At 39.0% G+C, this 22,993-nt stretch overlaps 2 protein-coding genes across 2 annotated transcripts in view; both read right to left on the bottom strand.

Annotated features, from left to right (window-relative positions):
- Positions 1-703: 703 nt before the first annotated feature.
- Positions 704-4,211, bottom strand: LOC127101913 (uncharacterized). The gene is made up of 4 exons (XM_051039341.1): positions 2,742-4,211; positions 1,903-2,446; positions 1,661-1,740; positions 704-1,225 (listed from the first exon to the last, which is right to left on the bottom strand). The coding sequence occupies exons 1-4, from the start codon at positions 4,209-4,211 to the stop codon at positions 704-706; spliced, it is 2,616 nt and encodes an 871-aa protein (XP_050895298.1).
- A 4,710-nt stretch (positions 4,212-8,921) lies between these two features.
- Positions 8,922-22,993, bottom strand: part of LOC127101922 (uncharacterized) — a 44,145-nt gene continuing 30,073 nt past the window's right edge. The window contains exons 4-9 of the mRNA XM_051039348.1: positions 22,248-22,451; positions 20,132-20,194; positions 19,793-20,023; positions 19,122-19,718; positions 18,771-18,929; positions 8,922-9,068 (exon numbers count right to left, since the gene is read on the bottom strand). Coding sequence (XP_050895305.1) covers positions 8,922-9,068; positions 18,771-18,929; positions 19,122-19,718; positions 19,793-20,023; positions 20,132-20,194; positions 22,248-22,451 — 1,401 coding nt within the window. The remainder of the gene's footprint in view (positions 9,069-18,770; positions 18,930-19,121; positions 19,719-19,792; positions 20,024-20,131; positions 20,195-22,247; positions 22,452-22,993) is intronic.

Genomic DNA, 22,993 nt, shown 5'->3' on the forward strand with positions numbered 1-22,993 from the left:
CTTCCTTTGTGATGGGAATCTCTCTTTTCTCATATGTATCCAAACCCAATCCCCGGTTTCAAAAATAACTTTCTTTCGCCCTTTGTTTTCACTTTTTGCATAACTTTTATTTTTCTTTTCAATTTGCAATTTTACTTGTTCATGCAATTTTCTCACAAATTCAGCCTTAGCTTTCCCATCTTTATGCTTCAAAATAGATGTGTTAGGCAATGGTAACAAATCAAGAGGTGTTAAAGGATTAAAACCATACACAATCTCGAAAGGTGAATGTTGTGTAGTGCTATGGACAGCCCTATTGTAAGCAAACTCTACATGAGGTAACCATTTCTCCCATATTTTTAAATTCTTTTTAAGAACAACCCTAAGAAGAGTAGAAAGAGTTCTATTTACTACTTCAGTTTGTCCATCTGTTTGGGGATGACAAGTAGTGGAAAATAATAACTTTGTACCCACCTTTCCCCCACAAAGTCCTCCAAAAATGGCTTAAGAACTTGGAGTCACGATCAGAGACAATACTCCTTGGTAATCCATGTAGGCGCACCACTTCCTTAAAGAACAAATCAGCAACATGACACGCATCATCCACCTTTTTACATGGAATAAAATGTGCCATTTTTGAAAACCTGTCCACAACTACAAAAATAGAATCTTTGCCATTCTTTGTTCTAGGCAACCCCAAAACAAAGTCCATGGAAATGTCAATCTAAGGAAATTCAGGTACAGGCAAAGGAGTATACAAACCATGAGGCATAACTTTTGATTTAGCCTTTTTACACACAATGCATCTTTCACAAAGCTTTTGGACATCAATTTTCATGTGAGGCCAATAAAAATGTTCTTTTAAGAATTCTAGAGTTTTAGAAACCCCAAAATGACCCATTAGTCCTCCCTCATGCGTCTCTTTTACAAGTAATTCTCTAATGGAACCTTTAGGCACACATAGTTTTTTTTCTTTAAATAAATAGCCATTGTGCCTAAAATACCCATTGAAGGCAGTATGCTCACAAGCTAAAAATTTTGAAGAAAATTCAAGGTCACTTTTATACAAATCTTTAATATGCTCAAGACCAAAAACTTTTGTTTCAAGAGTAGAAAGCAAGACATGTCTTCTTGAGAGTGCATCTGCCACAACATTAGATTTACCTTTCTTATGCTTGATTACATAAGGAAATTGTTCAAGAAACTCAACCCACTTGGCATGCCTCTTATTCAACTTACCTTGTCCCTTCAAATGTTTCAAGGATTCTTGATCACTATGAATGACAAACTCTTTGGGCAGCAAGTAATGTTGCCAAGTTTATAGAGCTCTCACCAAGGAATACAATTCCTTATCATATGTAGAATAATTAAGGGCAGCCCCTTTTAGCTTTTCACTAAAATAAGCAAGTGGATGACCTTCCTGCAACAAAACAGCTCCAATTCCCACATTAGATGCATCACATTCAATTTCAAAAGATTTAGAAAAATTAGACAATGCAAGAATTGGTGATTGGGTGAGCTTTTCCTTTAGGGCAGCAAAGGCTTGCTCTTGTTTTTCACCCCATTTAAAACCAACATCCTTTTTAACAATTTTATTGAGGGGTGTTGCCAAGGTACTAAAGTCCTTCACAAACCTCCTATAAAAACTAGCCAAACCATGAAAGCTTCTTACCTCACTTACATTTTTGGGAGGAGGCCACTCTCGAATGGCTTTCACCTTTTCCTCATCAACATGGACTCCTTTAGAGCTTACAATGTAACCTAAGAAAATCACATGGTCGGTGCAAAACACACATTTTTCTAGGTTGGCATACAAATTTTCATATCTTAGCACTTGCAAAACAGCCCTTAAATGAATGCAATGATCATCTAAGTTCTTGCTATAAATCAAAATATCATCAAAATACACAACAACAAACTTACCCAAGAACTCCCTTAACACATGGTTCATTAGTCTCATGAAAGTACTAGGTGCATTAGTTAATCCAAAAGGCATAACCATCCACTCATACAAACCAAATTTTGTTTTAAAAGCAGTTTTCCATTCATCCCCTTCCCTTATTCTAATTTGGTGATATCCATTTTTCAAATCAATTTTAGAAAATAAGCATGCACCAAACAATTCATCAAGCAAATCATCTAGTCTAGGAATAGGATGCCTATATTTAATGGTAATATTGTTAATGGCCCTACAATCAGTGCACATCCTCAAACTACCATCCTTTTTAGGGACTAGAATAATAGGGACAGCACAAGGACTTAAACTTTCTCTTACCCATCCTTTACTTATCAATTCAACAACTTGCCTTTGTATCTCTTGAGTTTGTTGTGGATTGCTTCTATATGCTGGCCTATTAGGCAAAGATGCTCCTGGATTGAGATCAATATGATGTTCAATTCCTCTTATAGGTGGTAAACCACTTGGCACCTCTTCCGGAAACAATTCTTTAAATTCCTGCAAAATAGACTCAACACAATTTGGCAAAAAAAAATTCATTATAAATAGTGGTTAGCAAAGGCACCTCCTTGCAAAAGAGCAAGTACAAAGGCTGGTGTGACACAATTGCTTTTTTCACATCTCTTTTTTTTGCAATTAAACTTTGTTTCTTTTCTCTTTTATCATTCTTTTTCTTTTCATTCTTTTCTTTTTCTTTTTCTTTTTCTTTTTCTTTTTCTTTTTCTTTTTCTTTTTCTTTTTCTTTTTCTTTTTCTTTTTTTTCTTGATCATATTTTTCTCTCATTTTTCTTTGATCTTCTCTCACCTCACTAGGATTTAACGGTACAAGATTGATCTTTTGATCATGATACATAAAAGAGTACTTATTGGAGTACCCATCATGATTGGCTTTTCTATCAAATTGCCAAGGCCTACCTAATAACAAATGACTAGCTTCCATTGGTACTACATCACACAACACTACATCCTCATATTTTCCAATTTTAAAACAAATCTCAACTTGTTTATTAACAAGCATTTCTACACTTTCATTAAGCCATTGGAGTTTGTAAGGCTTAGGGTGAGGTTTTGTTTCCAATTTTAGTTTAGAAACCAGACGCGTGCTTGCAACATTTGTACAACTTCCTCCATCAATTATTAAAGAATAAACCTTTCCTTGCACAAAGCATCTTGTATGAAAAAGGTTTTCTCTTTGACTTGTATCCTCCTCCTTTATTTGGCTTCCCAACATTCTTCTCACCATGAGTAAATCTCCACTGGGTATTTCTTCTTCAAACTCCTCATCATAATCACCATCCTCCTCTTCAACAATTTCTTCATTTTCTTCCATAAGCATAGTTCTCTTTGTTGGAAATTGAGATGCAATATGTCCTTGGCCTTGACACTTGAAACACTTAACACTTTTGTTAGTTGAAACACTTGAAGAAGAAGATGTAATAGTTTTACCTTTGTTTTCAACCGTGGCTTCCTTAGATGATGAAGCACCCTCCTTCTTTGTTTTGTCCTTCCAACTTTGAGAATTGAAAGTGGTGGAATTTCTCCTTGCTTGGCTCTTTCTTTTGAGTTGTTGTTCTACTTTGATAGCTTGGTGTACCAATTCATCCATTTCAACATAGTGATGAAGTTCCACTATGTCACTAATATCATGATTTAGACCATGGAGAAATCTAGCCAGAGTTGCTTCATCGTCCTCCTCTACATTAGCTCTAATTTTGAGAACTTCCATCTCCTTGAAATATTCTTCAACACTTTTAGAACCTTGAGTGAGTCTTTGCAATTTGTTGTGCAATTCCCTATGATAATAGGAAGGGACAAACCTTCTCCTCATGATTCTTTTCATCTCTTCCCAAGTATCAATTGGTCGTTCTGCATACCTCCTTCTATCTTTGGTCAATTGATCCCACCAAACTAAGGCATACTCCTTGAACTCAATAGAAGAAACCTCCACTTTTTCAAGATTAGAATAATTGTGACAATTAAAAATTTGTTCAAGTTTAGTCTCCCATTCTAGATATGCCTTCGGGTCACTCTTCCCAATAAAAGTTGGAACTTTAATTTTTATGCCCCTCAAATTATCTCCCCCTTGTCTCCTTCTACGTCTTCTTTCCTCCTCATCACCACTACCATCATTAGAATTTTGGGGCCTCCTTTCCAACTCATCAATTCTTTGTTGAAGTCGTTCACCTTGTTCTCTTAACAATATTTCAAAATTGTCACTCATGGCTGCGATCTGAACAGTTAAAGCTGCTGTTCTAGGTGAAGGTGGACTAGACATAATTGTGAAATATTTGTGAAATTAGGAACAAGTGTTTAAAAATGGACCTCACCACTCTACTCACGTGTTTACACTCAATCACTCGTGTTTCACTCAATTTTTTTTTTGGCTTTTTTTTTTAATAATAAAAACACTCTGCCTTTTACCACTCAATTTGCTCTTTTAGTTTTTTAGAGAAACCAAAATGAATCAACACAAAGAAATCAATTTCAGATGATAATCAACACACAAAAAACTTAAAAAAAACAGCAAACAAAAAAAAGACTCTAAAACAAAGGAAACTAGGAGAATTTTAAGAGTGTGGCAAGAAAAAAATATAGATTTTTTTTTAATCACAATCTTTAACAATCATATCCTTTTTTTTTTAACTTTTTTTTCTTATACCCCTTTTTTTCGAATTTTTTTTTATAATGATAAATGGATAATAATGAAGAACAAGAATATAGACAATTTACCATATTTCGGCCCTTTTTTCTGGAATATGCTCTGATTACCACTTGATATGCACTAACCTTTGAGACTTATGCATTTCCTTCAAAATTCCTGAAACAACTTTGTTAACTTTTGGAATATTAATTCTTTTGTGACTCAGAGGAAGTAATCTGCCTTATAATTGAAAGAATGACAGAATTTGATACATGCATATAAAATAAACGAGATTGATATGAAATAAAGGAGAAATAAGAAATGGAATTAAGTAGAAGGGGCGCCACACTCTTTCTAATCCAAGAGAGAATGATAAGCCTATGGATGAGGATCACCACAAGAAAAGGATTTCTTGATAAGATCAATTTTGGTCCAATCCAGAACCTAAGAGCAAATACTCTCACTTACACAATGTGTAAACTTGCCAAAATTCATTGATGCAAAAAGAAGATACATGCCTCCTTTATATAGGAATGGCTTAAGATGATGAAATAAGTAAAAATTAACTCCTAAGAAAACAAAAGGATTCAGCCACTAATTATCATGATAGTGGGTTGAGTTATTACAAAGAAAGTGCAAAATAAAGAAGAGATAGTGGGGTTCTTGAAAGGGCAGAATAATGGCAATTCTTTATTTACCACTTCTCTTGCAATTTTCGTCCATTATAGTGTGGTCATTGGTATTTCCTTTATTTTTATTTATTTATGCATTATTGGGCCTTTTATCACATGCTTGGATGATAAGAATAAACTTGGGCTCTTTTTCTTCAATCTGGCCCATGCATTCTATTGACTTGATCATGAAGTGAACTAAAACATCATTGACTCTTCTTGCACGTGCCCTTGTCATAGGACCTCCTAAGCTTTGCATTGTATCATTTATGTCTTGTATTACGTCCTCATCAATAGGTATGAGCGAGATTCAACGTATCGTCAAGCACTATAATAAAAAATCCAAAAAATCCTTAGTCTTGTCCAGAACTATGTAGCTTTGAATTCATCATCGCACCTGAGGATACGTAGGAGCAAGACTCGCAATCTTGTCAAGCACCCTAATAAAAAAACTTTTTTAGTCCTTTTTCTTTTGAGATATTTTTCTAAATAACTATAAGAAAACAAATAAACGAAATCTAACACTCTTATTCGCAAAACTAACTAAATGGTTTCCGTTGAGTACAACAAATGTGAGGGGTGTTAATACCTTCCCCTTGCATAACCGACTCCCGAATCCGAATTTGGTTGCGGCGATCATTTTATTTTTTATTTTTGGGGTTTTATAAATATTTTCCATTTCCTTTTGGAATAAGTAAACATCTACGGTGACTCTATTATTATTTTGAGCGTTCGTTACGCTCATGTATTTTTCGAGTCGAGACAACAATCAATAAAAATTTGCAAGAAAGACAACCTTTTAGAGTTACCATTAATAGGAAGACCAATATAAGAAAATAGAACACATTCGATCTTACATAAGGGGACATTATAAGCTTATTTCAACCAAAACGTATAAATTTTCACCCCCATTAATAAACTTTTATGGTAACTCACCCTCAAACCCAACATTAATTTAAATAATGAAAAAAATAGACTTGATAGCTCTAATGTTGTCCCAACTTTTCTCACCCATAATCAAAGTATTGTTATAAAATTGAAGGCAAGACACCTCACAACTATGGTTCCTGCCTGCCTAGTATCTATAAAGTAGCTTAACACTATCCGAAGCAGAGAAAAAAAAGAATGCAAACATTTATCAATGATTAAAAAGAGAAAAGGAGACAAAAGGTTCCCCTAAAGTAAGTCACTCTCTAAGAAAAACGCATTAGTTGGGCACCGATTAACCAACACATAAGCAAAAGTTGAACACATATAAGCCATGATCCACTTCCTCCACCAACTAGGAAAATTCATACAAGCTAAAAGAGAGTCATGGTAGTCGTATTGCACATAGTAAAAAACATTTCCAAATTATCTTTAAACACGAGTAACTTTTACTCGTTCCCTTTAGGGAATCTCATTAGCAATGCGAATAACATCCAAAATTTTCCTCCTTTAACAAATGTCGGTCGACTCTCCAAAGTCACATTTCCAATCACTTTTTTTAGTCTATTATCCAGAATCTTAACTAGCACCTTATAAATACAATCCACCAACCTTTGAGGAGCATGAACTTTTGGAATCAAAGTAATAAAAGTGTAGTTTAAACCTTTGACTAACTTGTCATGAAAATGAAACTCACACACAAGTATCATAAGGCCCTCCTTAAGATCCACCTAAACTCCTTGATAAAACCTAAATTAACACCATTGGTCCCCAAAATTTTAAAAGTATCATAATCCCAAACTACATGACAAACTTCACACTCCTTAAAAGGAGCCTACATCGAAATCATCTAGGGTATTAAAGTTAAAGTTTGGTATATCTGCACGAGCAAACTTGAAATGATTGAAAAAAAAGGTTTAAAGCAACTTCCTGTCACCAACAAATCCACCCACTTGCATATCGTTAACATCAAGGAACACAATTATATTCATTCTTCTCCTATTATTTATCATCCATAATTTTTTTAATTAACATCTCCTTCCTTGAGCCATAAATATCTCGCATTCAGTTACAAAATGCTGAATTTAACTTTCTAAAGAGGAAAAAAATATTCAAATGCAAAGTCTCTACTCCACGTCAAAATCTTCCACAAAAAAAAGAATTTTTACCCTTCAAATCTAAATCTTGCAGTCGATCTTTAGAAACTTGAATTTGTTAGTTGATGTTTTGTGGATCTATGTGCTTGCAGGTATAATAAATAAGTGATCCAAAATGGTGAATCTTATGGATAGTAAAGACGAAAGTCAACTAGTTGTTGCTTATATTTGATGATGATAACACTTGAAGTCAAGCAACCAATGAAGATAGATCAAGCGATCAAAGATGCATAGAATGACTGATCAAGCTATCCACCCAAATCAAGATTGACATCTATTTTAAGTCCATACTATAGTTCAAATACTTTCAAGTGAAGACTTAGATTTCAAGGATCATCAGTGGCTTAACCTTTCAAACTCTCAAATAACGGTAATCAACATAGAGATATATTAAGCCTAATCAAATAAGACTAAAGTTTCTTGTGTGATTCTAAAGTAAAAGATGATGATGCAAATATTATAAGCTTCAAAGTTGTGAAAGAAAGTAAATGTGAAAGCTCACATATCTGTGTCCGTCTGAATGATCAGTGTCTTGTAAAGGCACAAAGGTATTTCTAGAATTTTTATGGATAAATCTAATAGACACTAAAAAATGTTGAAGAGTCTTTCAATTTTAAATTAAATCACCAAAAAAAGTTTTTGAGGACTATCTAGTTAATTGGGAGAGTGTCTAATTGATTGGGGGACTTTTTCTAAGTGTCTAATCGATTATATATTTTATCTAATAGATTGAATGATGATTGGTTGAGTCTATAATTGATTGGGATAATCTCTTAATGATTGGTAACAACTTTATATTAAAACCTTCCATTTATGGCCTTAACAATCAATTATTAGGTTGCCTAATCAATTAGCCTAATCGATTAGGACATTGTATAGATCCCTGGATTGTTTCCAAATTTATACCATGCCTTGGCCTATAAACAGAGAGTTTCTATATCACTTTTAAATATCCAAAAAACGTGAAAAACCTCACTTATCGTTTCTTTCACCACCTCTCTAAATCTCTCATATTTTCTCACATATTTAGTCATAGTGTTTGAGAGTGTTCTTGAGTCAAAGTGAAAATATTTGTTTTGGGTAAGGGTAAAGTTATAAATTTACCAAGAGTGTATTTTCTCTTGTGTAAATAATCATTCCATAGGAATTTGATATTTTGGTTCCGAGCTAAACTAGTTAAAATCTCTTATTTGTATTGGTTGATTGTCTTAGGAAGTATCCATTTGGTTCATGAGCTTGACCATTGGAAAAAGCTCTATTTTTATCGTGAAGATTAGCCATTAAAAATATCCATAATGGCTCTTGTTCTTATCCGAATTAAAAGCTTTATTGATTCTAGATAAGCCTGATTAAAATCTCACTTAGCTTCTAAGTTCAACCTGGTGTAAGTCAGTAGGTTTGAGATCATCCTGATAAACATCTTGATTCGATTCATGGTCATCCTGTGCAAAACCCAGTAAATAAGAGTGGAATCACTAGTGTTAATGCGATACAAAATTGTCGGTGGGGAAAATTTTCAAAATCCCACCAAAGGAAAGAAAAGAGGTATGAAACAATCAGAATCCTCTTAACAAGAAGCTCATATAAGTCTAGAAGAGTAAGATTATGATATCCTCGAAGCACTCTCGATTGAAAACCTTCTCAAGGACATCATTAAGAATCTTCTTAGCAGCGCCTAATTCTTTCATGTTAAACTCCTTTTCCAATATGATTTTCAGTTGATTTACACCATGTAACTGATTAGTAGCAACTAACATATCATCAACATACAATCATAAAAAAAATAAAAGAGTCATCATAAAGGCTTTTAAAATAAATACAACAATCATACTTACACATTATGTAGCCAATCTTAAGCATGTATGAATCAAAGCGTTTGTACCATTTCCTTGGAGACTACTTTAAGCTATAAAAAGACTTCTTCAGTTTATAAACTAGTCTGTCATGTCCACTGACACTCAACCCCTTTGCTCCATGCAAATTTGCTCATCTAGATTATCGTGAAGAAATATTATCTTTACATCCATCTGCTCTAAATTCTTGTTTCGAATGGCTAACAAGGCTAATACTACCCTGATAGAAGTATGTATGACGGCCGGAAAAAAATCTTATCATAATCGATCCCATTATGTTGTGAGTACCCCTTTTCTACAAGACGAGACTTGAACTTTTCCCTTTTTTTCTTTTTATTACTGCTAGTTTTCTCTTAAACATTCACTTATAACTGATGACCCTTTTCTCTTAGGAAGCTGAACAAGCTCCCATGTTTGATTTTTCTTTAAGAACTCTATCTCATCCACCATTGCACCCATCCACTTATCTTTCTAATGGCTAGTTATAGCCTCTAAAAAAGTAGAAGGGTCTTGTATACGTGCGTTTTCGACGCCATGAGATTTGGTGTAAGAAGTGATGTTTTCGACAAATGATGACATGGGTTGAAACGATTTGATTAGTATGGTTCGACACTTCGACAAGAGGGAGGTTTCGTCATTTCGACAAAGAGGTTTACACCTAGGAAAAGCACTTTCGACAAGACACGAAAGGCAGTGCAGTGCGTTGGTAATTCGACAAAATCCTGAAGGAAGACGTCACTTCGACTTAAAAGTAAATTTGAATTTAAAAGGTTGTGACGTTTGGCAGAAGACGCGTGGAAGCATCTGGCGAAAGGAGGAGAGCCATGTGTCATAGTTTTAGGATTTAGTCGTTAATGACAGTTATGTTATTTGTGTATATATAGGGTAGTTATTATCTAACAAAGTGTGTGAAGAATTACTATATACAAAATTCCTGAAAACACTCAAAGTACCCGTGTGAGAGAAAAGAGTCATATTTGGAAAATGTATGTGTAAACAAACACCAATTCTTTCAAAATTTATTTTATAAAGTTCAAAGTTCTTTACTAAATCCTTTTATGTTTTCCAGTCATTTATCTTTCTGCATTTTCTACTTTTCGACACTTTACATTTCATCAGTTAATTTCTGCCATTTACTTTATCTTGTTAAATTTACATCTACGTAGCATTGTAATCAACACATTTCGACGTAAAACGCTTAGAGAAACAGGAATGAAATATTCAAAAGCGATTTTAGACATCTTCAAGACCATCTAGATTTGCACATGTCCTAGGATTTGTGTGGTTGATCCTGCAAGTAACCCAATTCTACACGTTTTGGTAAACCAGAGGTTGTTCGCCAAATTTCACAGCGAACAAATTGGCACGCCCAGTGGGACAGTGCAGAAATCTAGAAATTTAGATAATCACTAATCAAAATTTGTTCTTCATTGTATGAGACTGAGAAGCGGTAAATTAGCCGTATCCGAAGTAGAAATACCTAAAAGAACAAGAGTAAGGAAAATGGCGAACCAGCCAAATAATCCTAACGAATCCATCCCAGTATCTAACCCTGTCCCTTCGACAGAAGGCAATATAGGATCGGTCCCTGTGTCAGAGGCTGTACCTTCGTCAGCAGGATCGATACCAGCGGTTTCGATGTCGCAAAACGCGCCTAGTTCGTCCTTCAGGGCACAACAAATGCCCATTGGGACACCCCCCCTGTGGGAAACACTTCTAGGCCTTTCGTAACGAATTTCACCTTGCCTCCGCCTGGTAGGGAACAGCCCTTCGGAATGCCAACTTCGGTGATGGCAAGTTTACATAATTCCCCGTTAATATATTCAGATTCGATGGCCAACGTGTCTTCACCCTTACAAGGGTCAGGATATGGTGGAAACATGGGTAGATTGAATCAACAACCACTTTACGTGCCGCCAATAACGAATAATTCGGCGCAAGTGATTAGACAGCAGATGGACGAGAGTAATCACGATATGGTCCAAATGTTGACGCAACAAATGGGAGCGGTGTTTAATCCACTAATACAGAACACCACTCAAACAAACCAAGTATTGGCAGCGCAAATGACGCGCATTGCTGATTTCTTTGGAGTCCCTCAAACTCGACACAGAGAGCAAGTGGTTCATAACCCAGCGGTAGCGGTCCAGGAAGAGCCTACGATAAACCAGATGCCGTTAGACAATCCTCAAACGAACGTCAGAAACCAAGAGGATGTAGTCGAACAGCCTCGTGTCGAAATCCCCATTCCACAAGAGCCTAGAAGGATAGTAATCCAGAGAGGCCAGGACGCGGATGCTGTATTGCAACAACGGATACGGTATAATAATCCGCCTGTCGAAAACAACTTGGCAGCCATGGTCGAAACGATAATGGCACAAAACGGGATGAACATGGGTTTACAAAGGCCTAGTTACGCATCCCCACTATCAGAGTACATTCTGCAAGAAGAACTGCCACCAAGGTGGAAAGTCCCTAAGTTCACAAAGTTTTCAGGGGACACTAGTGAGTCCACTATAGAACATGTGGCACGTTATCTGATCGAGGCAGGGGAGATAGCCCGTAACGAAAATTTGAAAATAAAATATTTCCCTAGTTCTTTAACAAAGAACGCGTTTACTTGGTTTACATCTTTGCCTGCAAACTCAGTATACACGTGGACCCAATTAGAAAGGCTGTTCCATGAACAATTCTACATGGGACAAACGAAAATAAGCTTGAAAGAATTAGCCAGTGTCAAGAGAAAACACTCCGAACCAATAGATGATTACTTAAATAGGTTCAGATTGCTAAAGGCTAGATGTTTCACCCCAGTGCCAGAACATGAGTTGGTCGAAATGGCCGCAGGGGGACTAGATTATTCCATAAGGAAGAAACTAGATACCCAGTATCTGAGGGATATGGCACAATTAGCGGATAGAGTGAGACAGGTCGAAAGATTAAGGGACGAAAAATTCAGGGCAAATAAGAATAAAAAAGAGAGGGTAGCCTACGTAGGGGTTCGCCAAGATGACGAGTTCGACGAAAACGAACCAAATAATTTCGACGAACAAGAGATCGACCTAGCAGAACTAAAACAAGGCCCGCCTTATTCGTGTAAAGTACTAACGCCGTCGAACGGAAACCCAGTCGAAGCCAACGATAAGTTCCCCAAAAGGACTTATACGTTCGACATTACTAAATGTGACGAAATCTTCGATCTGTTGGTTAAAGATGGTCAATTAATAAAACCACCAGGCGCTAAAGAACCGCCTGTGGAACAACAGAAAAAGAGAGGTTTTTGTAAGTACCATAATTTTCTGGGCCATAAGACGTCTCGTTGTTTCCTTTTCAGGGATCTTGTGCAGAATGCTATCCGTGACGGAAGGCTCAAGTTCGGTGATAAACCAAAACAACAAATGAAGATCGACTCGAATCCTATGCAAGCAGTCGAAGCCCACTACGCTGAACCATCCGTCATAAATATGGTGGAGGCCAAAGTTGCTCCTGATGGCAATTCGGAAATGGTGGAAGCCCCTGGAAGCTTCGACGCAAATGTCAACATGGTCGAGATTACTGATGATCTCGCAAGCCAGAAAAGAATAGAAACTACTGAAGGTTTCGACAAGAAGGACGGTGACAATGCTGTCGAGAATGTGGAGTTTCGACAAGAGGAGAATTGGGACCGCTTGGGACAGCCAAGTGGAAAATATGATTATCTTGTGAAGTACAACGCGCCGGCAAGTTCTCAGATCGACATCAACACAATCCAACCAAGTGGTTGGGGGGAGGCTTCTTCAGAAGACAATGAGGAAATAGTCGACGCAATTGAGCATTCCCCTAATATGAAGGAAAAGGTTACTGAAGACCTTACAATCGAAAACAAGGCTGCTGAAGGCCTTGGTTCTGACGAAACGAAGGATGGTGATATCGCCAACTGTGTCAACACTATGGGGCCTTTCAGTAAAGAAGTCACAAAAATCAAAGCGGAAGCCGCTGACGGTCCTTCGAAGCCCGTGATCAGTGGGATTCTGCGTAGGACAATGGAAGACCCCAGAAGGAATTGGAACAAATGCTGTTGCAAACATGGTCCCAGGACCATATCTTGGTGCTGCTGCCCAGAGAAAGAGTTCGACCAGACACCAAAAGACGTCGAAGGCGAAGAAGAGAGGCTCATCAGGAAGATGAACGAATTGAGCATCGCCGACGAACGAAACGTTGGGGTAAATATGGTAGAAATATCTCAGAAGGACCAGGTCGAAGAGGGCGAAAATCGCCGTCAGAAAGAATACCAAAGGTTGGCGTACCCTAGAGAGGAGGAAAACTTAATGGAATTCATCAAGAGATGCCAAAGGATGAAAACCGAAGTAATGTTGTGCCCACGCTGCAGCGCAGTCTTCGACAGGAAGGCAGCAACCAACCTGGAAGCGGTGGATAAGACCAAAAGGAAAGAAAGTTGGGGAACAGTGAGATACGACCCAAGGAGAAGTAATCACCACCAATGGAGGCACGGAGAGAGACGCCAGAACACCTATAAACCATCTGACAAAGCCACAGACGACAAATGGGTTCAACCCATTAGGGACGCCCAGGGGCAGAAGAAATGGGGAAAGTTCGAGGTTCAGAGAGGTGCGTCGATGGAGGGCAAGAAGGAAATGGAAAAACACAAGCCACGACCATACCCATCAGAGAATTACAAAGGCAAAAATCCCATGTCCAGGTCACAATGGAGGAGCTTCCAAAGGCAAAAGAGGGCAGAAACGGAGATGGCGAAAAGGAACATGAATGGTCCAAACGAAGCAGAATCTAGCAACAATCGTCAGACAAGGAGCAGGAAAGAGACTCCCCTCCAGATCAATCCTAGCAGAGTTGTCGAATCAGTGGCGTCGAAAGAGAAGATGCAGGAAGATGATGAAGTAACCGACAGTTTTAACTCTGACTCAGAGGCATCCTTCAACGTGATTTGCAACGTTGTCTCTGTTCTCCCTAGAGACTACGATAGAGTCATGGAAATTGAGGATGAAGGAGACGAAATGGAGGAAGAAACAATGGCACACAAGCCCGTCTGCTACTATGTAATGAACAACGGATGCGTCGAAGAGCAGAACGCTTTTTTCGAAAGACCAGACGACTCCATGAAAGCGCATTTGAAACCTCTGTTTATAAAAGGAAAGGTGGAAAATGTCGGCGTGAATAAGATACTGGTGGACGGGGGAGCGGCAGTGAATTTGATGCCCCACTACATGCTGAAGAAGATTGGAAAAGACGATTCGGACGCGAAGCCCCACAACATGGTGCTGTCGAATTACGAAGGGAAGATAGGAACAACTATGGGAGTCATCCAAGTGAACTTAACTGTAGGAACCATAACAAGACCTACGATGTTCATAGTCATCGCTTCGAAAGCCAACTACAACCTGCTGCTTGGTAGGGAATGGATTCACGGCGTAGGAGCGGTACCCTCTTCAATGCACCAACGGATAGCCATATGGAGGCCAGATGGAATCGTCGAAAACATCGAGGCTGACCAAAGCTACTTCATGACCGAAGTAAACACTGTCAACAGCCAGAGCTTCGACAAAAACCTGGCTCATATACCTCCCTGCAGCCCGGCAGAATTCGACTTGAAGACGACAGACAATGCCTATTGCTCCATGTACCTGCATCCAACGCATGGATTCCAGTGGGATAAAGAAGTGATTGGCGAGACTTATATATGGGGAACTACTCATATAGCGCCGACGGGATGGGGTAGTGAATTTGACGATGACGAGTGAACAATCAGCGATCGAAAAGATTACGGCTTACATAGCCGAAAACAAACTAAAAGAGGCCCTTGAGGCTGAAGTAAAAAATATGGCTGTCGTAGCCAACCAAGAGAACTCCAACAAACAGTGTCCTCAAGAAGACGTTGCGGAAGATCATATCACCAACCAAATGAGCGGATGGCAACACCAAAAGCTTGACGCCATTTACGACGACGAACCTCTGGGGTTCGAAAAAGATCCAGTGTCAACAAACGAGAAGATGGTGGCGCAGGATCCTTTAGAAGAAATAAACTTAGGAGTGGGGGCAGAACAGAGACCAACGTACATAAGTGCAAAAATGGACCCCCAGTTCAAGGTCGAAATAGTCCAGTTGCTGAAAGAATTCAAAGATTGCTTCGCATGGGATTATGACGAAATGCCCGGTCTCGACAGAAATCTGGTCGAAATGCAGCTGCCAATAATGGAAGGGAAGAAGCCAGTAAAGCAGACTCCGAGACGCTTCGCACCAGAAATCCTGTCGAAGATAAAAGAAGAGGTCGAAAGACTTCTAAGATGCAAGTTCATCCGCACAACCAGGTATGTCGAATGGATTGCAAATATTGTTCCAGTAATTAAGAAAAATGGCAAACTTAGGGTATGTATTGATTTTCGAGACTTAAACTCGGCTACCCCAAAGGATGAATATCCTATGCCAGTGGCAGAAATGCTCATAGATTCCGCAGCCGGCCATGAGTACTTAAGTATGTTAGACGGATACTCTGGCTATAACCAAATTTTTATCGCAGAAGAAGACGTTCCTAAAACGGCTTTCCGTTGTCCTGGAGCCATAGGAACGTACGAATGGGTAGTAATGCCTTTTGGGTTAAAGAACGCTGGAGCGACTTACCAACGTGCCATGAATTCCATCTTTCATGATTTCATCGAAACTTTTATGCAAGTGTATATTGACGACATTGTGATTAAGTCTGTTTCAGGAAAAAATCATATAGATCATCTTCGACAATCCTTTGAAAGGATGAGGAAGTTTGGTTTGAAAATGAACCCACTCAAATGTGCTTTTGGTGTGCAGGCGGGTGATTTCTTAGGCTTTGTGGTCCATAAGAAGGGGATCGAAATAAACGAAAATAAAGCCAAGGCCATAATGGAAGCGAAAGCACCATCAACCAAAAAGGGGTTGCAGTCTCTGCTAGGGAAAATCAACTTTCTCAGAAGATTCATCTCCAACCTCAGTGGGAAGACACAAGCTTTCTCTCCTCTACTTCGACTGAAGAAAGAAGACTTCGCATGGGGGCAAGAACAGCAAGCGGCTTTCGACAAAATCAAGGAGTACCTGGCTAATCCCCCAATCCTGATGTCTCCTTGCAGAAAAAGAAGTATGAGATTGTACATTTCGGCATCAGACAAAACATTAGGAAGTATGTTGTGTCAAGAAGATGAGAATGGCGTCGAAAGGGCCATTTATTATCTCAGTAGAGTCCTGAACGATGCCGAAACTAGATATAGCATTATAGAAAAGTTATGCCTGTGTGTATATTTCTCTTGTATTAAACTAAAGCATTATATAAAACCTGTCGATGTATATATTTCTTCCCATTTCGACGTAATAAAGTATATGTTATCTAAATCTATTTTACATAGTCGAATTGGAAAGTGGGCTTTAGCTTTGACAGAATACTCCTTGAAATATCTGCCTTTAAAAGCAGTGAAAGGACATGTGGTCGCTGATTTCATAGCAGACCACTCTATAAACGAAGACGTAGAATACGTCGAACTGGAACCTTGGAAACTGTACTTCGACGGTTCCAGTCATAAAAACGGAACGGGCGTTGGGATGTTGATTATTTCTCCTGAAAAAATTCCAACAAAATTCAAGTACAAAGTTGAAAGTCTGTGTTCAAACAATGAAGCAGAATACGAAGCTTTGATCGCCGGACTTGAAATCTTGTTGAAATTGGGGGCAACAAGAGTCGAAATAATGGGTGACTCCGAACTGGTAATAAAACAGTTGACGAAAGAGTATAAGTGCGTGAAAGAAAATTTGATCATGTACTTCGTAATAGCCAATAGACTTCTCAAGGCGTTCGACAATGTCGTCTTCAGACACATCCCCAGGTTGGAGAATCAAGAAGCGAATGATCTTGCTCAACTAGCGTCCGGATACAAGGTGTCGAAGGAAAAGTTAGAAGAAGCCATCGAAGTCAGAAGAAGAGTCGTATCCACCAGGTTATCCCCATCGGATCTAGAGTCAATAAGTTTAGGATACGGTGACGAAGAAAACTTCGAGATATTCAACATAGATGATTCAGGAATAACAGACTGGAGAAAGCCTGTCAAAGATTATCTACAAGACCCAAATCAGAAAGCAGAAAGAAAGGTAAAATACAGAGCTTTGAGTTACGTACTTTTGGGAAATGAATTGTTCAAAAAGACTGCAGAAGGAGTTTTGTTGAAATGCCTGAGTGAGGATGAAGCCTACATAGCCTTGTCAAATGTACACGGTGGAGCGTGTGGCGCGCACCAAGCAGGTCACAAAATGAAGTGGCTTTTATTTCGACAAGGGATGTATTGGCCAACAATGCTGAAAGATTGTGTCGAATTCGCAAAAGGTTGTCAGGAATGTCAAGTACATGCAGGCATACCTCATGTCCCTGCAAGTGAGTTGCACTCAATTATAAAACCTTGGCCATTCAGAGGATGGGCGTTGGACTTGATCGGGGAGATTCGACCAGCTTCCTCAAAAGGGCAAAGGTACATTTTGGTTGGGATAGATTATTTCACAAAATGGACCGAAGCCATACCATTGGTGAATGTGGATCAAGAAGCAGTCATAGACTTTATCCAAAAATACATAATTTACAGATTTGGGATACCTGAGACAATAACAACAGATCAAGGATCTGTGTTCACTGGTAAAAACATGCAGAAGTTTGCACAAGAAACAGGTTTTAAGCTCCTTACTTCGACACCTTACTACGCTCAAGCAAATGGGCAGGTTGAAGCAGCCAACAAGGTAGTGATAAACTTGATTAAGAAGCATGTGGGGAAAAAGCCTAGAAATTGGCATAAAACTTTGGATCAAGCCTTGTGGGCTTGTCGAACGTCCCCCAAAGAGGCAACGAATTCGACCCCATTCAAGTTGACTTACGGACATGATGCAGTTTTGCCAGTCGAAATATATCTGCAGTCAGTTAGAGTGCAAAGGAATCATGAAATCCCATCAGAAACATATTGGAGCATGATGATGGACGAACTAGTTGATTTAGACGAAGAAAGGCTGCGCGCGCTAGACCTAATAAGAAGACAAAAGAGGAGAGTCGAAAGATTTTACAACAAGAAAGTGAGATCCAAGACCTTCTTAATAGGTGATCTTGTGTGGAAAGTAATCCTTCCTATGGATCGAAAAGATAAATTAATGGGAAAGTGGTCTCCTAAATGGGAAGGACCTTTCCAGGTTTTGAGAACATTCTCAAACGGCGCATATGAAATAGAAGAAATAGAGAAGGATAAGAGAATCCTAAGAATAAATGGCAAGTATTTGAAAAAATATAAGCCTATATTGCAGGAAATAAAAATAATAACAGAATAAGTGCAAAACATAATTGTGATAAGATGGGCCAAATAAAAATGGCATTCAAAAGTTATTACAAAGAAAGCCTCACAGGGCTGAGAGTTGCTAAAATAAATTCGACTAAAAATTAAAATTGGCAAAAGTATCCTTCAAAGTGGCAAACTTCTGCCTCTGGAATTGGAGTCGATGATCACAAAGACTTTTGTGAGTAGAGAGAGTCTCAATCTCTTGACTAAGTTGATGGGCTTTCTCTGCATGTCGAATACCCACCCTCAATTCTTCGTCAATCTCGCTTTGTTTGGTTTGCTGAATGGATGCCTTACGTTTCTCCTCTTGAGAGATTTTTTCTTGAAGGGCTGCTATCTGTGTTTTCCATTTTTGAATATTGTCATTACAAGCAGCGACTTCTTCGACATACGTTTCAGAAAGCTTTTGCAATTTTGAAACTTTGTCAGTCGAAGTCGAAACCGCATCCCATTCAGCAGTTTGAGTTTCAGACTTGGAGGAGATTTGAGCGGTAAGATCCCTTCGACGATGGAGATCCGCAGTGGCCAAGTCAATGAGAGTCATCAACTCCATCACAAAACTTCCAATCTCAGCAGAGGTTTCCAAAACATTCACTTGCTTCAAAAGTTTCTTAAGACTAATTTGAGCAAGGGAATCCTCTTCCAAGACTTTAAACAAATCGACATCAAGGATTTTCATTTTGATCTTGGTCAGGAGGCTGCCAAGTGATGGTGCTTCAGAAGTTGCCCCAGAAGTGGTCGAACTACTCTGAGAAGAATCCTGGAAATTGAAACGGGTGCTAAGCATGGCTTTCAGATACTCCAAAGGTCTTTGCACTTTGAGATTTTCAAGCTCCTCGCGAGAGAAACTGGTCGAACCAGTCGATTTGCTACTCCCTTGGACCCGATCAGGAGCAGGTGGAGCGTTTCGCGTCGAAGTATGCTCGACCTCTGTTCGTTTCGACTGATTGTCCCCATCTCTGGCAGCTTCATCTCCAGGAGTATCTTCGACCACAACCTCCATTTCAATATCATCACCCTGAGGTGCAGCATGTAATCCTGGATGAGGAGGAGACTCGTCTTCAGAGGCTTCACCCACCGTGGTGTCGAACTCTCCTACGGTTTGCATATCATGGTCACTTGTGGAGACATCTGCCTCTGGGGCTATTTCCTCCAGAATTTTCTCAGGCGTTTTTTCGACAACCACTTGTTCCTGAAAATAAATTCTAAGATTTAGAAGGAAAGGTGTATGAAAGGTAAAACGTATGCTGTCGAAATAAAAATTACCTCAGGAATTTCAGTATTAAAACTGGATTTCCCACTCCCCATATCTTTCGACGGAGGCTTGGCAGGAGAAGCACTGGCAGGATCCTTCCTGATTGGGTTAGCAATGGACCTTTGGGAAGAGACCTTCATGAGTTTCTTTTTCTTCTGAGGGGGAGGGATTAACTCTGGAGATTCATCACCAGACTCTTCATTAGGGACTTTATCCTCTTCTTTCCCCTCTTCATTCTTTTTCTTTTGGATTGTTGGGGGTTTTCGACTTACCTAGTCATACAGGCCAAAGCCAGTTAGTTCCAAATAATGGAGGAGAAAAAAAAAATAAGAAGAGAAAAAGTTTTGCACCTTTGTCGAAGGCTTTTTAGCAGTACTGGGCGATGCTTCGACAACAGCTTTCTTAGCAGGGATCTTCACGGCTAAGGAAAGAAATAAAATTCAGAAACAAATATAAGAGATACATGATAAGACAGTTAGAATAACAGAAAGAAAAATCATATTTTTTTCTGTGAACACCTTCAAGAATGGTATCTTCCACGCGAACGTGTTCTATTCCAATATGAAGGTGTCCTGGATATTCGCCCAGATGATACTTAGTCGGAACCACATGCTCAGCAGGTTTTTGATACTTTTGACGAAGAATTTTCATAAAATCCCCACAAAGGAACCAGTCTGGAAGTGGAAAACCAAACGCCACCCCAAAGTCAGCAGTTGGCAAGGGAGGAAACTTTGGTGGATGACAATTGAAAGCAAGGTCATAGCGCGCCTCTGGTGAAAGATTGGAAGGCAATGACAGTTTTTTAAACTTCTCTGTCAATTTGCGTTTTAATTCAGCCGCTGCTTCACATATGGTTCGACTAAGATCATCAGGTCTATATGCAGTTTCAAAATACTTTTGAAATTTCTGTATTTCCTTAATATGTCGTTGAATACCTTTTTTGGTCCGATCCTGCACAAAAGCGAAAGCATTTGTCAAATGCGTGGCAAAAGCAGCTACGTCGAAAAATTTGTTGGAATAATAATCCTTCCACCATTCATCAAACTCAGGAGTGCATAAGAATGATGGTCGAAAAATAACTGGTCGAATGTCGAGAGAAGCATCAGCTAGTTTCTTCGACAGTTCTTTGCCTTCGTCTTCAGTGTGAAGGGAGTTATAAAAAATGATGGACCCCTTTTTGGGGAATATAGGTTGAGGTTTGATTTGGATTAGACCAAACTGTCTAGAAACAAGGTTGGGTTGATAAACTATCAAAGCAACCTGATTTTTTGTGGTGTTACGATAAGAAAAAAGGAGCCTAGGGGTCAAGAATGATTCCCAAACATTCAGAAATGTATTTTCATCCTTTTGCATCTCCAAGGGCAGTTGTTGGGTAAACCACTTAGGTCCAATCTTTCTATCAGCAAAAGGTGCCATGGTCGAAGTAAATTGATGACTTTTAGCAAACATCATAACATAGCCTTTAAAAGCTTGTCGAAGGCTGATTCCTTCGTCAGTTGGCGTTAGTAGCACTAATCTTGGCCATTCGACAGTCCTATCGCTTACTTCTTCTTCATCTATTTCTGGTGCTACAGGCAGATTGGCTTCAAAGGTGGCATTGAGCCATAGTTGCAAGAGCCAAAAAGGTCCTGACAAGTTGATTTTCCCTTGGGTTTTGGTGTTCTTTAAGAAATGTACGCTCTCGCTCAAAGATTCATAGAGATTCGCCAGAATCATTTCGATCAAACATAGTTTCGTGCCTGCATGAAGCTGATTGGCTATGGTGATAAATCTCTTGGCAACTTGAAGAGAGCGAGAACAGAACACATATTTGGACAGCCATAATGTCAAAAAGGCTATATGTTCGACATCTAAAACTTCAGTGGTACTCTTATCATGGTAATAGGACATGAATAAGGAGTAGGGTGCAAGGCTAGTCTCGAAGGCAATGGTATCTTCACTTAAGACAGTAGGGTCGAAATCTATACCATTGGGGTGAAGACCAACAATGGCTGCTGCGTCAAAAAGAGTAGGCGTAACCATCCCACAAGGAAGGTGGAAGGTGTTGTAAGTACTATCCCAAAAGTAGAGAGAAGCCAAAAGCATATTTGGACAGATATTGGGTCCTTCTCTTGACAACTGGATAAGGTCGAAAATGCCTACTTCTTTCCAAAAAGACCCTTTAACTTTTTCGATTTTATCTAACTAAGATATGTAGTCACAAGGATCTTTCGACCATGGGCAGGTTCTAAATATCCTGGGAAAATTCAAATAGGCTAAGTCCAACTCTCCAACATCTGTCGAACTTGATGAATCTTTCTGTTCTACAACTTTCTCTTTAGGCTGAGGTTTTCTTCCAGCGCCTATGGGTTTTGTGTGAAAGTAAGATGGAAAAAACTCTCTTAAACGCTCTGGTTTAATCTCTGGGTTTGGAAGGGGACCTAACATAGCGTGATAATTTCCAGAAATAAGAACAGGGATTAGTACCTGAGATTTATAAATGCAGTCTTTTTCCTTTTCGTTTGGAGGTTCCGGAACATACTGTTGATTTCCAATGGTCATTGGCCCTTTTAAATCATGCGCAGGAGGAAAAGATGAGTCTTGTTTCTTCTTGGAGTGTTTACTGCTTGAGGGTTTTTGAGGCGCCATTGCTGAAACAACTGAAGAAGATTTCTCAGAAAATGTGAAAAGCTTGAGAAATGGGTATGAAATAAGGAAATCTGAAACGTGAAAGGGTTTAAAGAAAAGGTTTATGGGTATTTATAGGAAGAAGATGTTGAAAAGTTTTAGATGGTAATGGTGTTAGTGGGACACGTGGCCATCTCTGATGGGAATAATGAAGAGTTGGAAGTTGAAAAGAAACCATGACGTGAGGGAATGATGGAAGTGAACTCTGAACGTGGGCTAGACGTGACATTTTGGAGAAAGTGTAATGATGAATCTGCATTGGAAATTGAGATTATCAGAATTACATTTAATGAGGTTTAAGTGACATGGCATCAAAACACTGATTGACAACAAATGACTGTTTCTCCTAGAACAAACAGTCGAAACGTCTTTGCTGGGGGGCAATTTGTATACGTGCGTTTTCGACGCCATGAGATTTGGTGTAAGAAGTGATGTTTTCGACAAATGATGACATGGGTTGAAACGATTTGATTAGTATGGTTCGACACTTCGACAAGAGGGAGGTTTCGTCATTTCAACAAAGAGGTTTACACCTAGGAAAAGCA

Source organism: Lathyrus oleraceus, chromosome 1 (assembly GCF_024323335.1).
Source record: "Lathyrus oleraceus cultivar Zhongwan6 chromosome 1, CAAS_Psat_ZW6_1.0, whole genome shotgun sequence".
Lineage (NCBI taxonomy): Eukaryota > Viridiplantae > Streptophyta > Magnoliopsida > Fabales > Fabaceae > Lathyrus > Lathyrus oleraceus.